Source organism: Panthera leo, chromosome C1, assembly GCF_018350215.1.
Source record: "Panthera leo isolate Ple1 chromosome C1, P.leo_Ple1_pat1.1, whole genome shotgun sequence".
Taxonomy (NCBI): Eukaryota; Metazoa; Chordata; class Mammalia; order Carnivora; family Felidae; genus Panthera; species Panthera leo.
This window is the reverse complement of record NC_056686.1, coordinates 128,160,616-128,188,075: the sequence shown is the minus strand read 5'-3', so window position 1 is coordinate 128,188,075 and position 27,460 is coordinate 128,160,616. Positions and strand designations below refer to the sequence as shown.

At 36.1% G+C, this 27,460-nt stretch overlaps 1 protein-coding gene across 1 annotated transcript in view; it reads right to left on the bottom strand.

Annotated features, from left to right (window-relative positions):
• The window catches only part of THSD7B (thrombospondin type 1 domain containing 7B), a 746,473-nt gene that overhangs the window by 67,853 nt on the left and 651,160 nt on the right, over positions 1 to 27,460 (bottom strand). The window contains exon 16 of the mRNA XM_042948618.1: positions 27,063 to 27,213. Coding sequence (XP_042804552.1) covers positions 27,063 to 27,213 — 151 coding nt within the window. The remainder of the gene's footprint in view (positions 1 to 27,062; positions 27,214 to 27,460) is intronic.

Here is a 27,460-nt window from a genome sequence, read left to right as displayed (position 1 = left end):
ATAGCAACGCAATTGTGGAGGACTTTAATAGCCACTATCAATAATGGATGGATCATTCAGACAGAAAAATCAATAAGAGAACGGTGGATTTGAGCAACACTACAGACAACATAGACCTAACATACATATAAGGAGCATTCTCCCCATATACAGAACATTTCCTCTAGTAGCAGAATATACATTCTTCTCAAGTGCATACAAAAAAATTCTCCAGGACTGATTATGTGTTAGACTACAAAATAAGTTTGAACAAATTCATAATTGAAATTATATCAAATATCTTTTCTAACCATAATGATAAGAAGTTGGAAATCAATAGCAGGGTGAAGTTGGAAAATTCATAATATGTAGAAACAAAATAACACACTCCTGAATGACAAATGGGTCAAAGAAAAAATGAAAAGAGAAATCCAAAAATATCTGAGACAAATAAAAATGGAAATACAGGAGAGGAGAAATATGGCAGAGCAGGAGGATCCTGAGCTCACCTTGGCCCATGAACACTTAACTAAGGTAATAGCTACATCTGAACAAGTAACTCTGAAACTGACCTGAAGACTCGCAGAACAGACCTTGCACAGTTAATTATAAAGAGAAAGCTACACTGGAAAGGGTAGGTGGGGCAGAGATGTGGTTGGGAATCAAACCCCCAGTGAGACTAACCACAAATGGGAGGGGCAACACAAGCCCAGAGAAGTGAGAGGATCAGACTCCACACTAGGCACCCCAGGTACTGGGAACTAGTTATGGATTCTGAATTCCCATAATATCTGGCTTTGAAAAGTATGGAGGCTTAAGTTCCAGAGCTTTTAAAATCAGCAGGGCTCAACTCCAAGAAAGCAGGAAAAAGATAAAAAACTGAGTCCCTGCCTTTAACAGAGCCAGCAAAATAAATAACCCTGCTAGACACACAGCAGAGAAGTAGCAGTTTAGAAAGCACCTGGGATACACCTAAAGGAGATTTATTTCCTAATCTCAGAAATGCGCTGGAGGTGCAGAGATCTTCAGGAGCCTTCTCCAAAAACAAAAGTGCTGATGAGTGCCATTTCTCTTCCCCTACCCCAGCCAAGATAGACACTTGAAGGAACCAACACTAACACTCTCCATATATTTTGCTAGCACTGCAAGCCCTGCTCCACCATTTATCCGAGGACCTGCCCCATCCAACCTGCCAGCCTCCACAGGCATTCCTCCAAAGTCACACCAAGCAAGCAGCCCCAGCAGGAACTTATGTTACAACAAAGTGCCTCTTATCCCTGGGAGAAGGAAAGATAACCCCAACAACAGTGCACCTGCAATTCCAGCAGCCAAGCCTTTTAGCTGACTGTGCAGGTAGAAAGCCCTGACATTGGATATACCCGCAACTGTGGCAGAGATGCTGACTACAGACACCTAGTCTGACTTCTGGCCAGCCCACCACAAAACAACTCTATGGGCCTTGCAGAGAAGCTAACTGCAAATAGATAACCTGACTGCTTCCCTTGTACACCTACTAGCCCACCTAGGCCTCAGAGAGGCCCCTCAACAGCTCAGAGACCAAAACCAGCCCAGCATGCTCACAGCTGGCCAAGTGTATCATTGCAGCTAACTGGGCTGAGGACACAGCAGTGGGGTACACACAGCTCACATAAGAGACACCCATGGAGCACCTGGTTCTGGTGAGTAGGGGGCATTGCACTACAGGGCACCAAACAACCTCTTATATATAAGGACAGTATTTTAATTTTTTATTGGAGAGAGTGAATGGAGGAGAGTGACAGAGGGAGAGAGAGACTATGAAGCAGGCTCCATGCTGTCAGCACAGAGCCTGATGTGAGGCTTGATGTCATGACCTGAGATGACCTAAACCAAAATCAAGAGTCAGATGTTTAACCAACTGAGCTATCCAGGTGCCCCACAAAGACACTACATTTCAGACAAGGAAACACAGCTGACCTCCCTCATACATATAAACACAGAGAGACAAAATGAGGAGAAAGAAGAATATTTGCTAAATAGGACAAAAAATCACAGCAAAAGAACTAAGTGAAACTGAGATAAACAATAGCCTGATGAATAATTCAAAGTAATGGTCATAAAGATACTGAACTTGAGGGAAGAGTAGATGAATTGAGTGAGAACTTCAACAACAAAATAGAAAATATAGAACAGATGCAATAAGAGATTAATTCAGTAACTGGGGGAAAAATAACAGACTAGAAGGAATAAACAGCAGATTAGGGAAGGCAGAAGGACAAATCAATCATCTGGAAGAGAGGGTAATAGTAATAGAAAGAAACCAAGAATAACAGCAAAAATTAAAAAAATGAAAACTGAGACTAGCTCAAGGGAATTCAGCGCCATTATCAAATGTAGTAACATCCACATTATTGGGATCCCAGAGGAGAGAGACAAAAGGGGCAGAAAATTTATTTGAAAAAATTATAGCCGAAAACCCCTAATCTGGGGAAGGAAACAGACATCAAATCTGAGAAGTACAGAGAGCTCCTAACAAGATGAACCAAGGAAAATCAACACCAAAACATATAATAATTAAACTGGCAAAAATTGGGGCACCTGTTGGCTCAATCGGTTCAGGGTCCCAAATTGCCTCAGGTCATGATCTCGTGGTTCGTGAGTTCGAGATCCACATCAGGCTCCGTACTGATAGCACAGAACCTGCTTGGGTTCCTCTGTCTCCCTCTCTTTCCATCCATCTCCTACTCACTCTCTCTCTCTCAAAAATAAATAAAAATGCAAAAATTAATGATGAAGCAAATTTTAAAGGTATAAAAGAAAAGAAAACATTGCATACATAGGAAATCTCATAAGGGTATCAGTTGATTTTTCAGCTGAAACTTTGTAGGCCAGAAGGGAGGGGTGTGATATGGCAAGGTAACATTCAGAATAGAAGAAAAGATAAAGAGCTTCTAAGACAAACAAAAATTAAAGGCATTATCACTACTAAGCCAACCTTATAAGATATGCTAAAGGGAATTCTTTGAGTAAAAACAAAAGGCCATAACTAAAAGTAAAAAAATTATGAAAAAAATTCACAGGTAAAAGCAAACACATAATAAAGGTAGTAATCACTTATAAAACCAGTATGGAGTCTAATGTATAGCTTGACAACTATAGTTAACAATACTGTATTGTGTTCTTGAAATTTGCTAACAGAGTAGAAGAGTCAATATCTAGTCTTCTCAAATTATTCCAAAAAATAGAAGAGAAAGGTAAACTTTGAAGTTCATTCTATGAGGCCAGGATTACCTTGATAACAAAACCAGATTGAAAAAAATCCATTAAAAAAGAGAGCTACAAGCCAATATCCCTGAGGAACATGGGTGCAAAAATTCTCAATAAAGTACCAATAAATTAAGTCCAACAATACATTAAAAAAATCATTCACCACAATCAAGTGGGATTTGTCTCTGGGTAGCAAGGATGGTTCAATATTCACAAATCAATGTGATACACCACATTAACGAAAGAAAGGATTAAAAACCATATGATCCTCTCAACAGATGCAGAAAAAGCATCTGACAAAGCAAAACATGCATTGATGATAAAAAAATCCACAAAAAAGTAGATTTAGAGTGAACATATCTCAACATAATAAAGGCCACCTATGAAAAATCCACAGCTCACATCATCCTCAATTGTGAAAAGCTGAGAACTTCTCCACTAACGTCACGAACAAAACAGGGATGTCCACTCTTACCACTGTTATTTAACATAGTACTGGAAGTCCTAGTCACAACAATCAGACAAAAACAAAAAAATAAAAGGAATCCAGATTAGCAAGGAAGAAATAATACTTTTACTATTTGCAGATGACATGATACTATGTATAGAAAACCCTAAAGACTCCACAACGAAACAAAACAAACTTCTAGAAATGATCATGAATTCAGTAAAGTTGCAAGATACAAAGTCAATGTACAGAAATCTATTGCATTCTATACACCAATAATGGACCAGCAGAATGAGAAATCAAGGAATCTATCCCATTTACAAGTGCACCAAAAACAATAGGCTACCTAGGAATAAACCTAACCAAAGAGGTGAAAGACCTATATTCTGAAAACTGTAAAACCCTAATGAAAGAAATTGAAGAGGACAGAAAGAAATGGAAAAACATTCCATGCTCATGGATTGGAAGAACAAATGTTAAAATGTCTGTACTACCCAAAGTGATCTACATATTCAATGCAATCCCTATCAAAATACCACCAGCATTTTTCACAGAGCTAGAACAAGCCAACCTAAAATTTGTATGGAGCCACAGAAAACCCTGAATAGACAAAGCAACCTTGAAAAAGCAAAGCAAAGCTGGAGGCATCACAATTCCAGACTTCAAATTATATTACAAAAACTGTAATGATAAAAACAGTATGATACTGGCACAAAAATAGAAACATAGATCAATAGAACACAACAGAAAACCCAGAAATGAACCCACTACTATATGGCCAATTAATCTTTGACAAAGCAGGAAAGAATAACCAATGAGGAAGAAGTCTTTTCAATAAATAGTGTTGGGAAAATTGGACAGCAGCATGCAAAAGAATGAAACTGGACCACTTTCTTATACTATACACAAAAATAAATTCAAAATGGATTAAAGACCTAAACATGAGACTTGAAACCATAAAAATCCTAGAGAAGTACACAGGCAGTAACTTCAACATTGGCTGTAGAAACTTCTTTCTAGATATTTCTCCTGAGGCAAGGGAAACAAAAGCACAAATGAACTACTGGGAGTACATCAAAATAAAAAGCTTCTGCACAGTAAAGGAAACAATCAAGAAAACTAAAAGGCAACCTTCAGAATCAGAGAAGATATTTGCAAATGACATATCTGATAAAGGGTTAGTATCAAAAATACATAAAGCATTTATAAAACTCAAACCCACAAAAGAATAATCCAATTTAAAAATAGGCAGAAGACACGAATAGACATTTTTCCAAAGATGACATATGGAATCCCAACAGACAGATGAAAAGGTGCTCAACATCACTGATCATCAGGAAATGCAAATCAAAACTACAATGACATATCACCTCACACCTATCAGAATGGCTCAAAACAACAACACAAGAAACAATAGGTGTTGGTGAGGTTGTGGACAAAGGGGAACCCTCTTGCACTGTTGGTGGGAATCCAAACTGGTGCAACTACTTGGGAAAATGTGTGGAGATTCCTCAAAGTTAAAAACAGAACTACCCAAATATCCAGCAGTTGTACTACTAGGTATTCACCCAAAGAATACAAAAATACTAATTCAAAGGGATCCATGTACCCTGATGTTTAGAGCAGAATTATCTCCAATAGCCAAATTATGAAAACATCCCACATATCCATTGACTGATAAATGGATAAAGAAGATTTTGTATGTGTACACACACACACACACACACACACACACAGAGGAATATTATTCAGCCATAATAAAGAATGGAATCTTGACATTTACAAAAACATGGATGGAACTGGAAAGTATAATGCTAAGTGAAATTAGTAAGTCAGAGAAAGACAAATACCATATGATTTCACTCATTTGTGGGATTTAAGAAACAAAATAAACAAGCAAAGGGGGAAAAGGGAGAGAGGGAGGCAAACCAAGAAATATACTCTTAGCTATAGAGAACAAAATGATGGTTACCAGAGGGGAGGTGGGGGGGGGGGGGGATGGGTGAAATAGTTGATGGGGATTAAGCAGTGCACTTGTGATGAGCACAGCGTGATGTATGGAAGTGTTAAACCACTATATTGTACACCTGAAACTAATATTACACTGTGTGTTAACTAACTAGAATTTAAATAAAAACTGAAAAAATATAAATGTTCTCAACACAAAATCAAAAACAAAAAAAGGTATCTATGTAAGGTGATGGATGTGTTACCTGCCCCTACCATGGGAATCATTTCATAACATGTATATATATCAAATTCACAGTATATATCTTTAAACTTACACAGTGATATTTGTCAACTTTTTTCCAATAAATCTTGGGGGAGAAAAAAAATAAGAAAACTATACCCCCAAGATAAAAAAAATTGAATGCATTTAAAAAACAAATAGGTAAATGACTTGAACAGACATTCTACAAATAAAATCCCTAAATGGCTCATTAGAGCTATGACAAGTTACTCAACATTACTAGTTAGCAGAGAAATGACAGTTAAAATGACAATGAGATATTCCTACAAACTCAATGGAATGGGTGAAATTTAAAAAGGAGAAAACTTGTACAGCGCCTGGGTGGCTCCATCAGTTAGGCATCTGACTCTTGATTTTGGTGCAGGTCATGATCATGGTTTGTGAGTGGGAGCCCCACATCAGGCTCTGTGCTGACAGCAGAAAGCCTGCTTAGGATTCTCTCTCCCCAGCTTTCCCTGCCCCTCCCCCACCCATGCTTGCATGCTTCTGTCTCAAAAATAAATTAAAAAAGTGTTCTTAAAAATTAAAAAAAAGGAAAAAAACTTGAAAACTTTTAATGTGGATGAGAATGTATTAGAAACGGTACACTTGCACATTCCTGGAAGTACTGTAAAATGGTTCTAGGACTTTGAAAATTGTCTGAACATTTCTAACATAACATATACCTATCTTATGACCTAGTTACTCCACTCCTAAATACGTGTTCAAGAGAAATGAGTTAATATATCCACCAAATGACTCACAGAATCTTCACAGTAGCAATATTCATAATATCCCTAAACTAGAAATGACCCAAATGTCCACTAACAAGAGAATGCATAAATAAATGATGCTATATTCTTATGATAAAATACTATTTAGTACTAAAAAAGAGCAGAGTACTGACCTGTTCAACACTCGTACATCTCAAAAATATTGTATTAGGCAAAATAAGCTGGACACAAAAGAATATGTATTGTGTGTTTCCATCTATATAATGTACTAGACATAATATAAAGCTAATAAGATCAGATACAAAAGGTTACATATTGTAATATCCCATTCCATGAAGTTTAAGGCAAGAAAAACTAGTAAATGTGATCAATGATAAAAATAATAATAGTGTTTAATTTGGGGTATGGAATTGTGCACATGAAGTGAAAAGTGGCATCAAAGTGCCTATACGGTGCTAGAACTGGCCTACATTTTGATCTAAACAGATCAGATGGGTATTCAGATGTATAAAACGTAAAACTGTGTACGGTTGTACCCTTAAGATTTGTGCATTTTAATATATGAAATTTAAACCTCATCAGAAGACTATTAAAAATTCCTAGAATTAGAAAGGGAAAATGCACATATAATATCCTAACTCATACTACACTGAGTAACAGAGAAATGCAGCATGGATAAAGATGCAGCCAGTAATAAGGGAAAATGAGAGATAGAATAGGAATAATGCTATGGCCTTAGAATACGCTAAACATCTGAGCTTGAAATTTTGCCATAATTAAGTAAATAAACTCAAGGTATCATTCCAACTTGCTTGAGGTCATATTTATAATTAAAATACGTCAATTAAAGAGTATCATGTTCTTAAAAGCAAAAATAGTCTAATAAAGAAAATTTAATATTTTCTATACAGAAATCTACAAATAATAAATGATTATGTAAGATATAGGAGCTGATAAAAATGATAACTTAGCTCTGTAATTGAAAATTATATTGGCAAAATAGGAATTTGAGGGTAGAAATAAAATAAGCTAGATATTTTTGATACACAGTGTTCATAATTTAATGTTTTATTCATAAGTTTATAACAGATAAATATATATTCAAGGATTTTTATAAAAATCAAAAAAAGCAGTAATAGTAAAATACTGAAATGCATACAAAAATGCAAGTCACAGTCAATAAAACCAATGGAAACAACAGAAATCAAGGATACCTTCTTTTTAAGCATAAAACACAACAGATGCTAGTTATAAAAATTAAAACTTAAGGGGTGTCTGTGTAGTTCAGCTGGTTAAGAATCTGATTCTTGATTACATCTCAGGTCATGATCTCACAGTTTGTGAGATGGAGTCCTGTGTAGGGCTCCGTGCTAACAGTGCGGAGTCTGTTCGGGATTTTCTCTCTCCCTCTCTCTGGCCCTCTCCCACTCGCACTCTCTCTGTCTGTTTCTCTCAAAATAAATAAAGAATCATTTTAAAAAAATTAAAATTTAAATACTTCTATGAAAAGCCAAAATATTAATGTATGCTTATAATATAAATCTTTAAAAGAAAATGATATAGAAAAAATATCGAGCGAAGATAACATATATAAGAAGAAAATAAAGCAGAAAAATCTATGTCAGATGAAATAGAATAACAAGGTAAAGTTCTGATGAAACAAAGATCCATTTAAAATAATTGAACCAGGGTCACCTGGGTGGCTCAGTCAGTTGCATGAATGACTCTTGATTTCTGCTCAGGTCATGATCTCATGGTTCATGAGTTTGAGTCTGCATAGGGCTCTGTGCTGACAATGCAGAGTCTGCTCAGGATTCTTTCTCCCTCTTCCTCTGCCCCTTAACCATTCTCTCTCAAAATACATATAAATAAACTTTAAAAAATTACTCAAGCAAACATTTATGAAACTTATTGTGCTAAATGACATGGTATCAAACTATAAAAATAAAACCTGATCATAAAGGAGAGTTTGACAGAAATAAAATCATAATAGCATTCTAGCAGACTACTGTCAGTCTATAACTTTTTAAGTTGGCTAATGACACGTATTTATACAAGATTAATAAAAACTATAGAGTTGAATTTGTCCATTTATATGCATGCATTCTAAGAAAGGCAATAACTCATTTTTTTCAACCATAGTGCAACATTAATATTGATCCTGTAACAGTCTCCTAAGCAACCCTCAATATATTTTTAAAGCAATAGAAATAAATAAAATGTTAAATAAATAGGAAAGGCTTTGAAATTTAAAACCTTAAATATACTTTGAAAAACAACTATTTAGGACACAAGGACATTTGTATTTTGATGGTCTTTTTAGCCAACAATGAAAATGAGAACACTTCACATCAAATTTAAGGTCAGAGCCATACCCTTAGTATTCTAGCTGCTCTCACCCTGCCTGAATTCTATTATAGATAAATCCTATAATATCCTTTATATTAATATTATTGAATGTTCTCATTATTCAAAAGACAGTAAATACATTAAAAAGTGATTTATTCTAGTTGGAAAAATACATACCTTGAAACCTAAAGAAAATAATATAGAAAAAAAGATTGATAAGTACAATACCAAAAATAACTAGTTATAAAATAAAAAGACTAAAATTGATCATGAAATGAAACTTTGAAATTAAAATCACTAAAGTTAATAAATTTCTGGCAAATGTAGCCAAAATAAAAGGAGATAAAAAGATACTAAAAAATATGAAAGGAAATATAATAACAAATGCAGAAAGTCTTTTCTCCAAGAGGAATTTTTAAATATAGCAGAAAAATTAAGTCAAAGGACAATAGAAATTTCTTCTGAATAAAATGATAATCCTGGATAATTGAGGAAATTACTAAGGATGTCCCATCTAAAGGCCATGTCCAAACAGTTTTATAGACAAATTCTATCAATCATCAAGCATCACATACTTTCTCAGATTGGTAAACTGTTTCAAAGCACAGTAAGGCTTTAAGGCATGCAAAATTTATTTTATAGCATTGAGATAACTCTGACATCAAAAACTCACAATATTTAATGCATAAAAAGGAAATTAAAGGTCAACCTCAATTATACAAACAGGATGAAAAAGGTCAAGAATGTTCAATTATATAATACAGATACAAATGTATGCTCAAAAAAGAAACTCAGTGGTATAGTAAAAAATATAATACACTGTGAATGATTAGATTACTTTTCCTGGGACAGGAAAGATAGTTCACATAAAGAACTTACAGAAGATCACGATTCAGCAATTTATACACACGTACAGAGTAACTGTAATGTATGTCAAGTGTTTAATCAAGAAATCTAAAATCCATTTCTGGTAAAATCTCACACATGTATAGAAACAAATATGTTACTGTTCACAGATGGATATACTAGGCAAGTCAGGCATGGTGACTGCCAAGCCCAAATTCCCATCATGGTTGGCCTCACCCTGCCCACAGTTCTAGCTCAGACAACAATCATCAACCTGGTTCATGTCAGGATCAGGTTCCATATGCACCACATTGCTGTGTCTAGGCTAAAATTGTTTTTCTTAGTGTTAGTCATGGTAAGGTTAGCCGGGGGTCTAGCTTTTGGTCTTGGTCTTCTGTTTCTTGAAACCAAAAGAAAAAAAATATTATAAATTATCTATCGCAATACAATAGTCATAATAACTATACAATACTTAACATTGCTGTGAAACTCAGAAATATAAGGATGCCCAACAACCAGTAATGTCATTGATCATGGTTGTTGTTAGTGCTGCCCAACTAAATAAGGTCTCATAAGAAAAGAACAATTATACACACTCAGAATAAGGACACATTCATTATTTGAGATGATATAGTTATAGCTCTTAAAATACCAAAAAAACAGACCCAAAATATAAAAGAGCAAGTACAGAAGTGAAATGAATAAAAACATGAAAAAACTGAAAGAAAATCCAGTCCTTTGGGCTCCATGCCAGCAATAACACTTAAAGTGGTACTATTTAAAGTGGTAACGCATAAGTATAAGCTCAACATAAAATGCCTACATAAAGAACGCCACAAAATTTCACAGAGAAACATAAAAGAAGAGCTGAATTTAAAAAAAAGTGAAGTACACAAATTGCTAAGATTTTTACAAAGCTAGAAGTTGGACATTAACATTTTCTTTACATAATTCTCTGTAGTTTTTGTATACCTAAAATATTTCATGATTAAAATAGAGAGAGGGGCACCTGGGGGGCTCAGTGGGTTGAGTGTCCAACTCTTGATTTTGGCTCAGGCCATGATCCCAGAGTTGTGGAATTGGGCCCTGCATTGGGCTCTGTGCTGAGCATGGAGCCTGCTTAAGATTCATTCTCTCTCTCTCTCTCTCTCTCTCTCTCTCTTTCTCTCTCTCCCCCCCCACCCCCTGCCCCTCTCCCTCATTCTTGCTCTCTAATATATATATAATTATAATTATACTATATAATTATAACTATTATGTAATTATAATATACTAATATATTCTATATATTTGTGAGAGAGAGAGAGAGAGAGAGAGAGAAAGAAAGAGAGCCCAATCAAGATGGTGGAGTAGGAGAATCCTCAGTTTACCTCCCCCCAGCGACATACCAAGGGTGCAACTATATACAAAGCAACTCTCGCTGAGTGTGACCTCAACACTAGCCAAACAGCTCTTACATAGCTAAAAATATAAAGAAAAAGTCATATCCAGTGAGCAGAAGGGGCAGATGAGGTCTGAGTGATACCCATAACCCTAGCATTGTGACCCGCAAGCATGAGTGATATCACAGGCATAGACGTCCTCCCTGAGGAATGTGGGGTTCAAGCCCCACATCAGGCACTCCACATCCTCTCACCCCCACCCTGGGAATCTGTGTTATAAAAACTAGCCACCCTAACATCTGACTTTGGAAATCAGGAGGGCTTCACTCTAAGAGTGCCAAAGGGATATAGACACTCTGCTCTTAAAGGGCCCATGCATAAACTCACTCCTCTGAGATTCAGCATAGAGGCAGCATTTGAAAAGTGCCTGGGCCACTCAGAGAAGCAACAGAAGTGTTCATCAATACATAAGTGGATAAAAAAGATATGGTGTATATATACATATGTGTGTGTGTGTGTGTGTGTGTGTGTATAATATACCATACATGCATATGCATATATGTGGCATATATATATATACACACACGACTCGATATTACTCAGCCATAAAAAAGAATTAAATATTGCCATTTGTGACAACATGGATAGACATAATGGGTATGATGCTAGGTAAAATAAGTCAGAGAATATAAATATCATATGCTTTCACTTATATATGGAATCTAAAACCAAAACAAATGAACAAACAAAACTGAAACAGACTCATAATTACAGAAAACAAACCAGTGGTTTCCAGAGGGGAGAGGGGTGGGAGAATGAGTGAAATAGGTGAAGGGGATTAAGAGGTACAGTATGTAAAATGTAAAGTACAGCATAGGGAATATAGTCAATAATATTGTAATAACTATACATTACATGTCATCAATGTATGGTGACAGATGGTAACTTGACCGATCACGGTGAGCTTTTCATAATGTATGTAAATGTCATACAATTATGTTGTACATGTGAAAAAATATAATATTGTATGTCAACTATATTTCAATAAAAAAGAGAAAATATACCATATTTTAATTTTTAACTGGATATACTGAGGTAAAAATCTTTTCAAATTCACATTAAATAGAAATTTAATAAACATCCAAATTTCTTTTCCTTCAAAGTTTAACAAAAATGTTAGAAGTTTTATTGGGAATAATAAGATATGGATATAGCCAAAGATATTGAAAACAAAAATAAATGACAGGAATGTATCTGCTTAAACACTGAAAATACATACTAATATATATTTAAGGTATATGAACTAAAACGGAAAACACAAGACTTAAACACCAATATATGGAAGAAAACAGAAATGTCAAAATGCCAGAAATACACACCCACACACACCCACACACGTTTACACAGTATGTGATAAATACATATGAGATAAATACCATGTGAAAAAAGAAAGGGAGATAATCACAGATAGGAGATTAAATGAATTCAAGGGGCGCCTGGGTGGCGCAGTCGGTTAAGCCTCCGACTTCAGCCAGGTCACGATCTTGCGGTCCGTGAGTTCGAGCCCCGCGTCGGGCTCTGGGCTGATGGCTCGGAGCCTGGAGCCTGTTTCCGATTCTGTGTCTCCCTCTCTCTCTGCCCCTCCCCCGTTCATGCTCTGTCTCTCTCTGTCCCAAAAATAAATAAAAAACATTGAAAAAAAAAATTTTTTTTTAATAAAAAATAAAAAAAATAAAAAAAAATGAATTCAAAAAGAAAATTACTTTAAATTGATTTTGTAAAAAATCTAGCAAAATATGCCATGCTCATGCATTATGTCAAAGACTAAAATTGACTCAAGAAGTAGAGGATTTCAAAAGAACATAACCGTGTAAGAAACTGGAAGGATTTTCAAAAACATTCTATTGGATAATAACCTGGCTCCAGATGTGTTTAAAATTTTAAAGAACAAATTCCCATATTTCAAAAAACTGGCTCACAGAAAAGAAATATCTGGAAATCTTTCACATGTATTTTTCCAAATAAGCATAATATTAAATACAACATTTTAATATGGGAAGAATGAGAGAGAGAAACATCCTGAACCAATTAAAATAATGATAAACTATAACCATATAGTTTTAAAATACATGCACATTTCCAAGTCAGTTCTATTTTGAAATCATAATATTCACAAAGGACAAACTCTAAAACTTGTATCAGTAATAGTAAAAAGCATTTGATGAAACAAGTCATTTCTGAAAACATATATACATATACACAGATATAGTTACAAATAGGTTAAAAAGGAATTTAGAGGAAATTCTTAAATATGAGAAAAAATGGCTCAAACATGTTATGATTAAAACCAGGGAAAGACTAAAAGGATTTCTTTTCGATTTTTGGCATTACTTACGAAGTTCTTGATAATAAAAGGTCTAGAAAAATAATATAAATATCAAAAAAGATAAAATATAATTATTTGCAGATTTTGTGGCTATATATAGGTTGTATGATTATATCATATGGAAAATCTAATAATGTAAACTAACGGATCGGATGGAAGATGGCAGTGTAGGAGGATGCTGGGCTCACCTCATCCTGCTGATCCCTTAGATTCCACCCACATCTGCCTAAATAACCCAGAAAACCACCAGAAGTCTAGCAGAATGGACTCTCTGAAGCCAAGCATAGACAAGAGGCCCACAGAAGAGGGTAGGAAGGGTGGAGAGGCGGTGCTCGGTACACAGATTGGCTCGGCGTGGAGGGGCAGCCCGCTGGGCAAGGCAGAGCCCCCAAGTCTGACTTGCAAAAGCAGAGGGGCTGGACTGCATGAGTTCTGACAGCCAGCAGGACTTAACATCTGGAATGTTAAAAGTGAACAGTGCTGCTCCTGGAGAGCGGGGAGGGTGAGAGGACACTGGGAGGGAGAGGTGTTGAGCCCCCAAAGACATAGCTCAGCTCCGCGGGGAACAAAGATGCTGGCCAGCGCCATCTCCCTCTCTCATCCCCCAGCTGAAATCCCAAAGGGAGCCAGTTCCTGTCACTGAACTTGCTTGCACCGCACAAACACCCAAGCGCTGTTCTGTGGATCCATCCCTCTGAAGGGTCTGCCTGCCTCCTCCCAGTGCCACAGGGACCCTCCTTCAGGGGACAACCAAGGGCAAAGTGAGCTAAGCCTGCCTCTCCCGCCCCTGTGCACCTTGCAGATCCACCCCAGCTAATACACCAGATCCCATCAAAGCAGCACCACAAGGCTGGCAGTGTGCAAGTGCCCAGACAGGGGCCACACCACTCCACAGTGAGTCCTGCCCCTGGGAGAGGGGAAGATAAGGTACACAGCAGTCTGACTGTGGCCCCAGCGGTGGGATGGGGGCAGACATCAGGTCTGACTGTGGCCCCGCCCACCAACACAAGTTACTCCAGACAGCACAGGGGAAGTGCCCTGCAGTTCTGCGCCACTCCAGGGACTATCCAAAATGACGACACGGAAGAATTCTCCTCAAAAGAAACTCCTGAAATAGCGACAGCTAACGAATTGATCAAAAACAATTTAAGCAATATAATGCAACAAGAATTTAGAATAATAGTCATAAAATTAATTGCTAGGCTTGAAAAAAGTATAGAGGACAGCAGAGAATCTATTGCTATAGAGATCAAGGGACTAAGAAACAGTCAGGAGGAGCTAAAAAATGCTATAAATGAGGTGCAAAATAAAATGGAGGCGACCACAGCTCGGATTGAAGAGGCAGAGGAGAGAATAGGTGAATTAGAAGATAAAATTATGGAAAAAGAGGAAGCTGAGAAAAAGAGAGATAAAAAAAATCCACGAGTATGAGGGGAGAATTAGAGAACTAAGTGATGCAATGAAATGGAACAATATCCGTATCATAGGAATTCCAGAAGAAGAAGAGAGAGAAAGGGGCTGAAGGTGTACTTGAACAAATCATAGCTGAACACTTCCCTGATCTGGGGAAGGAAAAAGGCATTGAAATCCAAGAGGCACAGAGAACTCCCTTCAGAAGTAACTCAAATCAATCTTCTGCACAACGTATCATAGTGAAACTGGCAAAATACAAGGATAAAGAGAAAATTCTGAAAGCAGCTAGGGATAAACAGGCTCTATCTTACAAAGGGAGCCCCATAAGACTAGGGGCAGACCTATCTACTGAAACTTGGCAGGCCAGAAAGGAATGGCAGGAAATCTTCAATCTGATGAACAGAAAAAATATGCAGCTGAGAATCCTTTATCCAGCAAGTCTATCATTCAGAATAGGAGAGATAAAGGTCTTCCCAAACAAAAACTGAAAGAATTCATCACCACTAAACCAGCCCTACAAGAGATCCTAAGGGGGATTCTGTGAGTGAAATGTTTCAAGGTACCAGAGACATCACTACAAACATGAAAATTATAGACATCACAATTACTCTAAACCCGTATCTTTCAATAATAACACTGAATGTAAATGGACTAAATGCTCCAACCAAAAGACATAGATAAATTGATAAAAAATTGATTTAAAAAAAGACCCATCTATTTGCTATCTACAAGAGACTCATTTTAGACCTGAGGACACCTTCAGATTGAAAGTGAGGGACTAGAGAACTATCTATCATGCTATTGTAAGTCAAAAGAAAGCTGGAGTAGCCATACTTATATAAGACAAACTAGACTCTAAATTAAAGGCTGTAACAAGAGATGAAAAAGAGCACTATATAATAATTACAGGGTCTTTCCATCGGGAAGAGCTAACAATTATAAATGTCTATGTGCCGAATACAGGAGCCCCCAAATATATAAAACAATCACAAACATAAGCAACCTTATAGATAAGAATGTGGTAATTTCAGGGTACTTTAATACCCCACTTACAACAATGGATAGATCATCTAGACACAGGATCAATAAAGAAACAAGGGCCCTAAATGATACATTGGATCAGATGGACTTGGCAGATGTATTTAGAACTCTGCATCCTAAAGCAAAAGAATATACTTTCTTCTTGAATGCACTTGGAGAATGCTCTAAGATAGATCACATACCAGGTCACAAAACAGCCCTTCATAAGTATAAAAGAATTGAGATCATACCACACACATTTTCAGACCACAATGCTATGAAACATGAAATAAACCACAGGAAAAAGTCTGGAAAACCTCCAAAAGCATGGATGTGAAGAACACCCTACTAAAGAATGAATGGGTCAACCAGGCAATTAAAGAAATGAAAAAATAAATGGAAACAAATGAAAATGAAAATACAACAATCCAAATGCTTTGGGATGCAGTGAAGGCAGTCCTGATAGGCAAATACATTGTAATCCAGGCCTATCTCAAGAAACAAGAAAAATCCCAAATACAAAATCTAACAGCACACCTAAAGGAAACAGAAGCAGAACAGCAAAGACACCACAAACCCAGCAGAAGAAGAGAAATAACAAAGATCAGAGCAGAAATAAACAATATAGAATCTAAAAAATACTGTAGAGCAGATCAATGAAACCAAGAGTTGCTTTTTGAGAAAATAAACAAAATTGATAAACCTCTAGCCAGGCTTCTCAAAAAGAAAAGGGAGATGACTCAAATGGATAAAATCATGGATAAAAATTGAATTATTACAACCATTCCCTCAGAAATACAAGCAATTGTCAGGGAATACTATGATAAATTATATGCCAACAAACTGGACAACTAGGAAGAATGGAAAAATTCCTAGGCACCCACACACTTCCAAAACTCAAACAGGAAGAAATAGAAAATTTGAACAGACCCATAACCAGTGAAGAATTTGAATCAGTTATCAAGAATCTCCCAACAAATAAGAGTCTAAGACCAGATGGCTTCCCTGGGGAATTCTACAAGACATTTAAAGCAGAGATAATACCTATCCTTCTCAAGCTATTCCAAAAAATAGAAAGGGAAGGAAAACTTCCAGACTCATTCTATGTAGCCAGCATTACTTTGATTCCCAAACCAGACAGAGACCCAGCAAAAAACGAGAACTACAGGCCAATATTCCTGATGATTATGGATGCAAAAATTCTCAATAAGATACTAGCAAATTGAATTCAACAGCATATAAAAAGAATTATTCACCATGATCAAGTGGGATTCATTCCTGGGCTGCAGGGTTCAATATTTGCAAATCAACCAATGTAATATATCACATTAATAAAAGAAAAGATAAGAACCATATGATCCTGCCAATTGATGCAGAAAAAGCATTAGACAAAATTCAGCATCCTTTCTTAATAAAAACCCTTGAGAAAGTCGGGATAGAAGGACCATACTTAAACATCATCAAAGGCATTTATGAAAAGCCCACGGCTAATATCATCCTCAATGGGGAAAATCTGAGATCCTTCCCCCTGAGATCAGGAACACGACTGGGATGTCCACTCTCACTGCTGTTGTTTAACATAGTGTTGAAAGTCCTAGCATCAGCAATCAGACAACAAAAGGAAATCAAAGGCATCAAAATTGGCAAAGATGAAGTCAAGCTTTCCCTCCTTGCAGATGACATGATATTATACATGGAAAACCCAATAGACTCCACCAAAAGTCTCCTAGAACTAATACATGAATTCAGCAAAGTCACAGGATACAAAATTAATGTGCAGAAATCAGTCGCATTCTTATACACTAATAATGAAGTAACAGAAAGACAAAGAAACTGATCCCATTTACAATTGCACCAAGAAGCATAAAATACATAGGAATAAACCTAACCAAAGATGTAAAAGATCTGTATGCTGAAAACTATAGAAAGCTTATGAAGGAAATTGAAGAAGATACACTGGAAAATGGAGAAATGGAAAAACATTCCATGCTCATGGATTGGAAGAATAAATATTGTTAAAATGTCAACACTATCCAAAGCAATCTACACATTCAATGCAATCCCAACCAAAATTATGCCAGCATTCTTCTCGAAGCTAGAACAAGCAATCCTAAAATTTGCATGGAACCACAAAAGACCCTGAATAGCCAAAGTAATATTGAAGAAATAGACCAAAGCGGGAGACATCACAATCCCAGACTTTAGCCTCTACTACAAAGCTGTAATCATCAAGACAGCATGGTATTGGCACAAAAACAGACATATAGACCAATGGAATAGAATAGAGACTCACCAGAATTGGACCCACAAAAGTATGGCCAACTAATCTTTGACAAAGCAGGAAAGAATATCTAATGGAAACAAGACAGTCTCTTTAACAAATGGTGCTGGGAGAACTGGACAGCAACATGCAGAAGAATGAAACTAGACCACTTTCTTACACCATTCACAAAAATAAACTCAAAATGGATAAAGGACCTGAATGTGAGACAGGAAACCATCAAAACCCTAGAGAAGAAAGCAGGGAAAAAAACCTCTCTGACCTCAGCCACAGCAATTTCTTACTTGACACATCCCCAAAGGCAAGGGAATTAAAAGCAAAAATGAACTATTGGGACCTCATAAGATAAAAAGTTTATGTACTACAAAGGAAACAATCAACAAAACTAAAAGGCAATCGACGGAATGGGAAAGGATATTTGCAAATGACATATCGCACAAAGGGGTAGTATCCACAATGTATAAAGAACTCACCAAACTCCACACCCGAAAAACAAATAATCCAGTGAAGAAATGGGCAGAAGACATGAATAGACACTTCTCTAAAGAAGACATCCAGATGGCCAACAGGCACATGAAAAGATGTTCAACGTCACTCCTCATCAGGGAAATACAAATCTAAACCACACTGAGATATCACCTCACACCAGTCAGAGTGGCTAAAATGAACAAATCAGGAGACTATAGATGCTGGGGAGGGTGTGGAGAAATGGGAACCCTTTTGCACTGTTGGTGGGAATGCAAACTGGTGCAGCCACTCTAGAAAACAGTGCAGAGGTTCCTCAAAAAATTAAAAATAGACTTACCCTATGACCCAGCAATAGCACTGCTAGGGATTTACCCAAGGGATACAGGATACATAGGGGCACTTGTACCCCAATGTTTATAGCAGCACTTTCAACAATAGCCAAACTATGAAAAGAGCCTAAATGTCCATCAACTGATGAATGGATAAAGAAAATGTGGTTTATATACACAATGGAATACTACTTGGCAATGAGAAAGAATGAAATCTGGCCATTTGCAGCAAGGTGGATGGAACTGAAGGGTGTTATGCTAAGTGAAATAAGTCATACCAAGAAAGACAGATACCATATGTTTTCACTCTTATGTGGATCCTGAGAAACTTAACGGAAGACCATGGGGGAGGGGGAGGGGGGAAAAAAAAGGCTAGAGAGGGAGGGAGCCAAACCATAAGAGACTGTTAAAAACTGAGAATAAACTGAGGGTTGATGGGGGGGTGGGAGGGAGGGGAAAGTGGGTAATGGGCATTAAAGAGGGCACCTGTTGGGATGAGCACTGGTGTTGTATGGAAACCAATTTGACAATAAATTTTATATTAAAAAAAAAGAATGTAAGGGGCGCCTGGGCAGCTCAGTTGGTTGAGTGTCCAACTTCGGTTCAGGTCATGATCTTGCAGTTTTTGAGTTCGAGACCCACGTCAGGCTCTGTGCTGACAGCTCAGAGCCTGGAGCCTGGTTTGGATTCTGTGTGTCCCTCTGTCTACCCCTTCCCTGCTCATGCTCTCTCTTTGTCTCTCAAAGATGAATAAACATTAAAAAAAATTAAATATATATAAAAAGAACTATGTAAACTAATTTAAAAAGGCAACCAGTAAAATTAATATGGAAACTTAAAAAACATAGTAGGTACAAGATACATATAACATTCAAGTTTAATTAGACCTTAGAACTAACCAGCAGAAATGCATAACCAGCAGAAATGCACACAGAAAAAAAAATTTACAGTTATGTAAATTTTAATTGCATAGGACAAAAAAAATGAAGAAAAGAAACCCTCTCATGAACAAGTTAAAAAATACGTACAATATAAAATACAAAAATAAGTCAGTGGAGGAATATTCATTTAGAATTTAAGAGAAAAGTCTATTTCATACCATATACAAAACTAAAAGCCAGATGAATTAGATATCCTCATGTATTTTTAAACAATAAAAATATTAGAAATATTTTTTAAATAAATCTTTTAAGTTTTTAAGCAAGAAATAACTTAGTTTCATAGAAACTAAATACTTTTCTGTGGCATGAGACACCATAAATTGTGTGAGGATTCTACTGATAGAGATTTGGGTTAAAGACAGAACACTGTGAAGAACTTCAGGAAATACTACTAAAAGATCTGAAAAAGGAGGTGAAATTAGGACTCAAAACTAGGGCTCATTGAAAGTCTGTTTTTGAAGCAGTTAACCCACCCATGTAGCCTCTGCCCACTTAGCATAGCCAGATGCTAGCCTTTCTCAACTCTCAGGAGTAGACCTTTGTTATTTGAAAAAAAAAAAAAAAAAAAAAAAAAAAGGTAAACTAGAATTCTCTGCACAAGGGACACTAGGCACAACAGAGCAGACAGTTACCATTTGGAAAATAAAGGGATGGAATGAAATACTGCCTATGTAACAAACAATGAGACCTCTAGACTTTCCCCCTATTTTATTCTCTACTAAATCATATCTAAAAATAGAGGTCAAGAGGTAAAGATAAGTAGAGAAGAGGCAGACAGAGACAGAGATACTAAGTGCAATAGAAACTTATTTTGTATCCCAAATTGATGATAGTGAGATTCAAAAAAATCACACTGCAAAAGAAAGAAAAACAAATTAAATTAAAAAAAAAAAAACAAAAAACAAAACTGGATGAGCCCAAAGGCTGCCTTTATAGGATTATCATTTGCTACTACATTGCATGAAATGAGACCCTTTTTTTGGCAGGGCCTAGTATAATTCTGGAAGTAAGAATGGTTCTAGGTTATATTAAATCTCACTGACAGTGGGGTAAAATACTCCACAAAGCTCTGAGTAATGAATTACTGGCTTCTAATAAAGAGACAATATCAATTTAACAAAAACAACCAGAGTTTTCAGTCCAGCATATAAAAAAAATTAGCATTTTCCTCCACTGGCCTTCAGTTGTGAGTCAAAGAAAAGCATAAGGTAACTTAAGGGTCATGACCATTAGACATGCCCTCCAGAGACAAATACAGGTTGTCATCTGCATGTTATGGATTGAAAAGAGGTTGATAAAGTGCTTGGAGGTGAATATGAATAGTATACATTGGGGTACATTGTTTTCCTGGAAACATAACTTTTAGAGTGCTGTTTCAGTGCTAAGGTACTGAAAATGCTGAGTCATCAGTAATAAAATGTCACTGTTGACAGACCCTACAAAAAATAATACTGGAGCGCCATGAAAAAAATAAGGTTTTCCTTAGTCTTCAAATGCTTACTTCTGGAGCTCTTAGAAAAATTGGTCTACATTTCTCTAACTCTTTTAAACTAAAAGTTTCTTCACTTGGGAGGTTAATGGTAGTATATATCTGTTAGTATATACCTATACTCGCATCATATTAAGATTATGAAAGAATCCAGATTCAGTTGCACTTAAACTCTAGTTTCTTTGCAAAGCCCTCCTTTGTGATGCTTCTTCAGAAGTTGCCCTGGTAATAAGGCAAAGATTTGAGTCACTGTTTGATCATGAGATTGTATGTGGACAACTGTTAAATGAGTCTCCAATTCCTACAGTGAAAGGGTATGCCCAGCTATAGTTCTGACCAGCTTTTGATGCATTCAGCCGGAAGTAAATCAATTAAAGTTCAAGTAGGTTTGCTGAACTCAAGTCATCTTTCTGGATAGGTTTTGCAAAGGTTTATTTTTGTCAAGTATACCTCACTTTGGAATTCACTTCTAGGACCCTCTCTGCTGCCTTCTATCAACATTATTGTTTCAGAAATTCCTTCAGTAAGCCTCCAAGGAGAGTCATAAAAATAGAAAATATGTATTACTCAATAGAAAATTTCTGTAGGGATTGGCAGCATACATGACGAGAACCATATATTCTTTCAGTTATGTCAAGGGCTGAACAGTTTCTGAATTTAGAAATTTATAAACCTCTCTTGAAGAATATATGATTCTATGAATAATACTTAGCAGCAAAATTTATAAAGAATAAGGATGAAAATGGGAAACAATTAGGATTAGGTAAGTAAAAAAGAAATTCTTGGTAATAAACAATGAACTATTATATATGTATTTTTCATATTTGTGTACTTATACACATACGTATAGCTTTAAAGAGTGAACACTATTGAAAAGGTTTTTAAATATGCAATTCTATAAGCTTCCTTCCACATTAAAGCATTCTAGAGAAGTGAGCATATTGGGATAAAAAAAATAAATGAGGTGTGTGTGTATGTTGTATGAAAAACAAGAACATAAAAATAAGTGAAACACGTGGTTTTCCATTTTCTTCAAATTCTGCCTTGAATTGTGTTTGTTTTGCTTGATCCATAGTCTCCAGTTCTTTCCAATACAGTGAAAATGGTCCCAACACAATTTTTAATGCCTTTGTCTTATTTGCTCTTTGGTATGCTTTGCAATTGGCAGTAACTTTAAGGTCAGTGACCCATTCATTCAAAGTTATCTTTCTGAAGCCTTATTTTTAGGGACTACTATCAAATTAAGCATAAGTCATTTTTTCAGCAGAGAAGGTGACATTTTATTTCTGTAAGATCACATAATAACCCATTTTATGTGAAAGAAGGGACATTACCTGTATGACTTAGAAAATATATACCAACCTATCTTGTTTCCCAACCACAGTATAAAACTTTGATTTGCTTCTTACTTTTCTCTCTCTCTTTTTTTTTTTTAACAAATCTGTATCAAGTAATACTTGTGCTGTTCACTTTATACACATTATCTCTAATCTTTAAATGATCTGGAAAAGCAGTGGCCATTGTCCTTATTTCCCGATGAGGAACTTGTAACTCAGAAGTTTAAGTAACTTGGCCATAGCCACACAGCCAGCAAGTTTTCCCGTGCATTAGATCACACCCTCGTTTGTGACTATTTTGCTTTCCCTCCTTGGCAAACTAGTCAAATGATGTAGATTATTCAACTTATTCACAAATCCAATAACCAAAGTAAACCACAAAAAGAGACAACAGATTTTATAGGTTAGCATATTCTCTAGGACAGGAAGTATGGATTCTTTTTCTTTTGAGTGGTTAGGGATTATGTATAGATTACACAGACTTAAATAGTCATGTCCCTTTTGCTAGCTGTTTAAAAGCAGGTTACTAACCTGAGACTCAGTTTGCTCATTTATACATTGGGAGGATAATAGTATATTTCATAGTGGCATTCTGCAGATTAAGTGGGATAATAAATACAAAGTGCTAAGCACATTTCTGGCACATGAAAAGCATCTGTAAATATAAGCTAGGTGTCCAATTAATTCTACATGCTCACTCAATATTCAACAAATAGTTGTGATTACAGTGAGGTTGAGAAAAAAACATGACTTGAATGTAATGGCCTTAGCCTTGGGACTCAGAATGTGTTCCCAGAATAGCAGAATCAGCATCACCTGGAAATTTTATAAATGCAAACTCATGATCCTCACCCAGATGTACTGAATCAGAATCTATAGGACAGGGCAGAGATACTGTGTGTAAATGTACTTTCTAGAGGCTTCTTACATGTGCAAGAGTGAAAGTCATTGACCCAGAGGTTAGGAAGTATAATCATTTTATATATTGCCTACCACTTTATTAGTAAACACAGTGTGAACTAATAAACATTGCTACTCAGCTATTGAATCCTTTGTTATACATACACAGTATGTATTTATAAAGATACCAGAGCTCTGAGTTCTTTGGTAGCAGTGATGGTCTGTCTCATATGCTTAGCCTGAGTGTAGGACACATGCTGGGAAATCAAAACATAATTTTACTTAAATAATTGGTTTTGCTAAGCTTGTTTTAATTAACTGGCAAATCTATTTACTATATTTAAAACATATTAAGCTTTTTTCACATTAAATGTAGTTTTTACAGTTAAATCAAAATGTAAATTTCAGAGTACCATATAAAGACAAACATATTTTTGTCTCAGAAATATCCTGTTTTTGTTTGTTTCTTTGTTGGTTGGGGGGGGGCACTTCTCCTTATTTGTTTTTTTTTGGTTATGTGTTTGACTCTAAGTCACACTCTATGTGTGTGACTGCCCTTGTAAGAAAAAGATGAAAGAAAAACATAGTGAATTGGTCTTATTAACATATGTCACACTGCTGACTATCAAAGGAGAATTTAGTAAAATAATGGCCAATAGTTAGATGCACAAATTAGTACGTGCTATAGAGAACAATTACACAATAATTGTTTTATTTTTCTCAGAAAATGCACATTGAAGTGCTAATTAAACTTCAAGTATAAAGATCCAGCTTGCTAACTTTGCTATAATCATGATCATGATCATTATCAAGTACTGCTTAAGCACCTATAACGTTGGGGCATTATGCTAAGATGTTGCAATTTATTAAAATTATGCAACACATTTAAGAGAGTCAGGTTTGAGCCCTGACTACATTTTTTTCCATTTTAAAGACTTTATTTACACTTGAGAGCAGCACAGCATCTAGAAACAACAAGGTCATTGTGGTCAAACAGACCTGAGTGACTGTGGACAAATGTCTATCATCATAGCATAGTGTTATGAAATTCCAGGACAGTGCTTGTTACATAAGATGTGCTCAATGAAAGTTATTACTGTTGTCATAGCTATTATTATTATTATTATTATTATCATTATTTTACTGAGCAGGTACATAAGCAGTTGACAGACCAACACTCTCACTTCCTGCTGATAAGCGAGTAACTGCCAATGTCATCTTCCAGACATATGAAAGGTGGCTGAAATGTTTTCTCTATCTCCAATTTCTAAATGCTCCAAAAGTAGTGTGATTATGTTGGGAAAAGCAAACCTTAAAGAAAATTGCCTCTTAGAAATTCAAAGAAATAAACAGGATGCCAGGCCATCACAACATTGTATAAAATGCTCCTACAACAGACATTTAGCTCAATGGACAGACTCCTTAACTTAAGAGGCAACATTTTCATTGTAATGTGAAGCCTAATGGAGTTTACTGTGAGAAAACTGGAAAAAAGAGAAGGAAGATCATGACCTCTACATTTAACTTATTCAGGTTGCTAATTCTTCTGCAAGTTGATTAATAATGTATGCTGCCACATTTTGTAAAGTGTGAATATATGTACTTATAACTACCTATATGTAGTCAGAGAATAATCATACTGACAGTTAACTTGCTTTGTTCTACGTTTTTGATTTTTTAATTTGGTGGGAGGGGGAGAGACGGAGAGGGAGAGACTGACTGAGTTGAGGAAAGAGGCAGAGGGAGAGAGAGAGAAAAAAATCTTAAGCTGAGTGTGGAACCTAACAGGGGACTCAGGGCTTGATCACACGACCTTGAGATCATGACCTAAGCCAAAATCAAGAGTCAGACACTCAATTGACTGAGCTGCTCAGGTGCCCTGAACTTGCTTTGTTTCTTAAAATAAATGCTGCATCTTAAAGAAAGAGAAGTAGTGGATCTAAATCTACCTTAATTCTTCTAAGATAAGGGAGCCAAGGATGTAAGAGCAAAGGCTTTGGCTTCAGCAGACAGCATCAAGTTTATTCCCAGCTCCATCACTTATTCAGTGTAAAACTTTGTGCAAGCTACTTAGCCTTCCTGAGAATCAGTTTGTCCATCTGTATAATTGGATTGATAATATTATGTACTTAGTAAGACTGGTATAGGGTCTAAAGAGAATAATTTTACATGTGCCTTGCACACAGTAAGTGTTCAATAAATGTTAACTTTCATTATATTTAAGTTATACAAAATAAGTGACTTAGTAGGACCAACATTCCATTCCTACAAATTACCGTTAATATCTCTTCATCTTAACATTGTGTTGTCCTACCCCTCCCAAAACAAGATACAACAAAGAAAAAATAATAAAGGGAAAAACTCTTTTAGGAATTGAATATGGAAATGTCAAAGATAAGTCTGCAATATTTAATGATGAACCAATAATTCAAAACTGCAAGTAAAGAATATTAACTGATTTCAAAAATATTTTCCATTTCCATGCAAAGATTTAACACAATCTTATTATAAACTGTCAGTATCACCATTGAATTCACAGTACCCTAAGTCTCCCTTTCCTAATGTTTGGAGCCATATAACATACTCCTTATCCTCTTTTTTTTTTTTTTTTTTTTTTTTTTTTTTTTTTTTTTTTTTAGCTCTGTAAGCTGAAATAATACAAGTCTAAAATATCAGAGTTTAGTTTCTGAGAATATTAAGTGGAACCGTTCTATTTGAGGAATATTTATTTTTCCACACTCACGTTATTTTTCCACTTTTTAAAAAAAGAAAAAAATAAAGGCAAATGCTTTAGACTTTAAAAAAGGTTTTTTGTCAGCTCTGGAAGAAGAACATGACAAAAGAACACCTCATCTTCAGGAAAACAGCAAAAGGCAAAAACAGATCATCACTAACAGAAGCTAAATTACACAGGAGAGTTGAGCTACTAAGATATAATTGATTCTGCCAGGATAAAAATGGAACAGAACCAAGAGATTATAATGAGAATCATTTTGGTACTAAAGAAGACCTCTTTAACAATGGGTGTGCATTCAAATCCTAGTGTGATCATTATAGGCTTATTTTCCTTGTTCGCGTTCCCATGATAAAGGCCTGAAGAGAAGCACTGGCATTTTAAATTGTTCAGTCTCGCTTGCTGAATTTTTTTTTCTTCCTTCTCAGGCAAAATTATATTCTCATGTTACTAGAAGAATGTTTCGGAGAGCAAGTACTGTGAATATATAGTGGCCAACAGTGAAGATAGCACTGGAGGATTAGGGTACTGATAAGGGAAGAGAAATTACCTGTGGGCATTTGCTCCAAGGTCCCCACTCAGACATGACACATTCACTGGGACACAAGAGAGAGCAGGACTGGGTTTCTGGGGGAATTTCATCCTGGTTGCACAGGCTGTTATCCACGGTTCCCCCTTCACTATCTGCAGCACTCACGCATCTGCAAAGCCAGATCAAAGGATAAAACAATAGAGAGTAAATTTAAAATAGTTATGATATAGTTACTTACCCCTCAAAGATAGTTAAACATAAAATAAGACTAGCAGAGAAATCAAGGGAAAAATATTCCTTCTTCAGCCAGTTGACCTTTATTGAATGATAATCCTTTATTCAGCAGAGCAGGAGAGAATAACGCAAAAAAACTGGAGTCCACTGTCATTCTTGAAGAACTCTCTATCTCAAGAGAC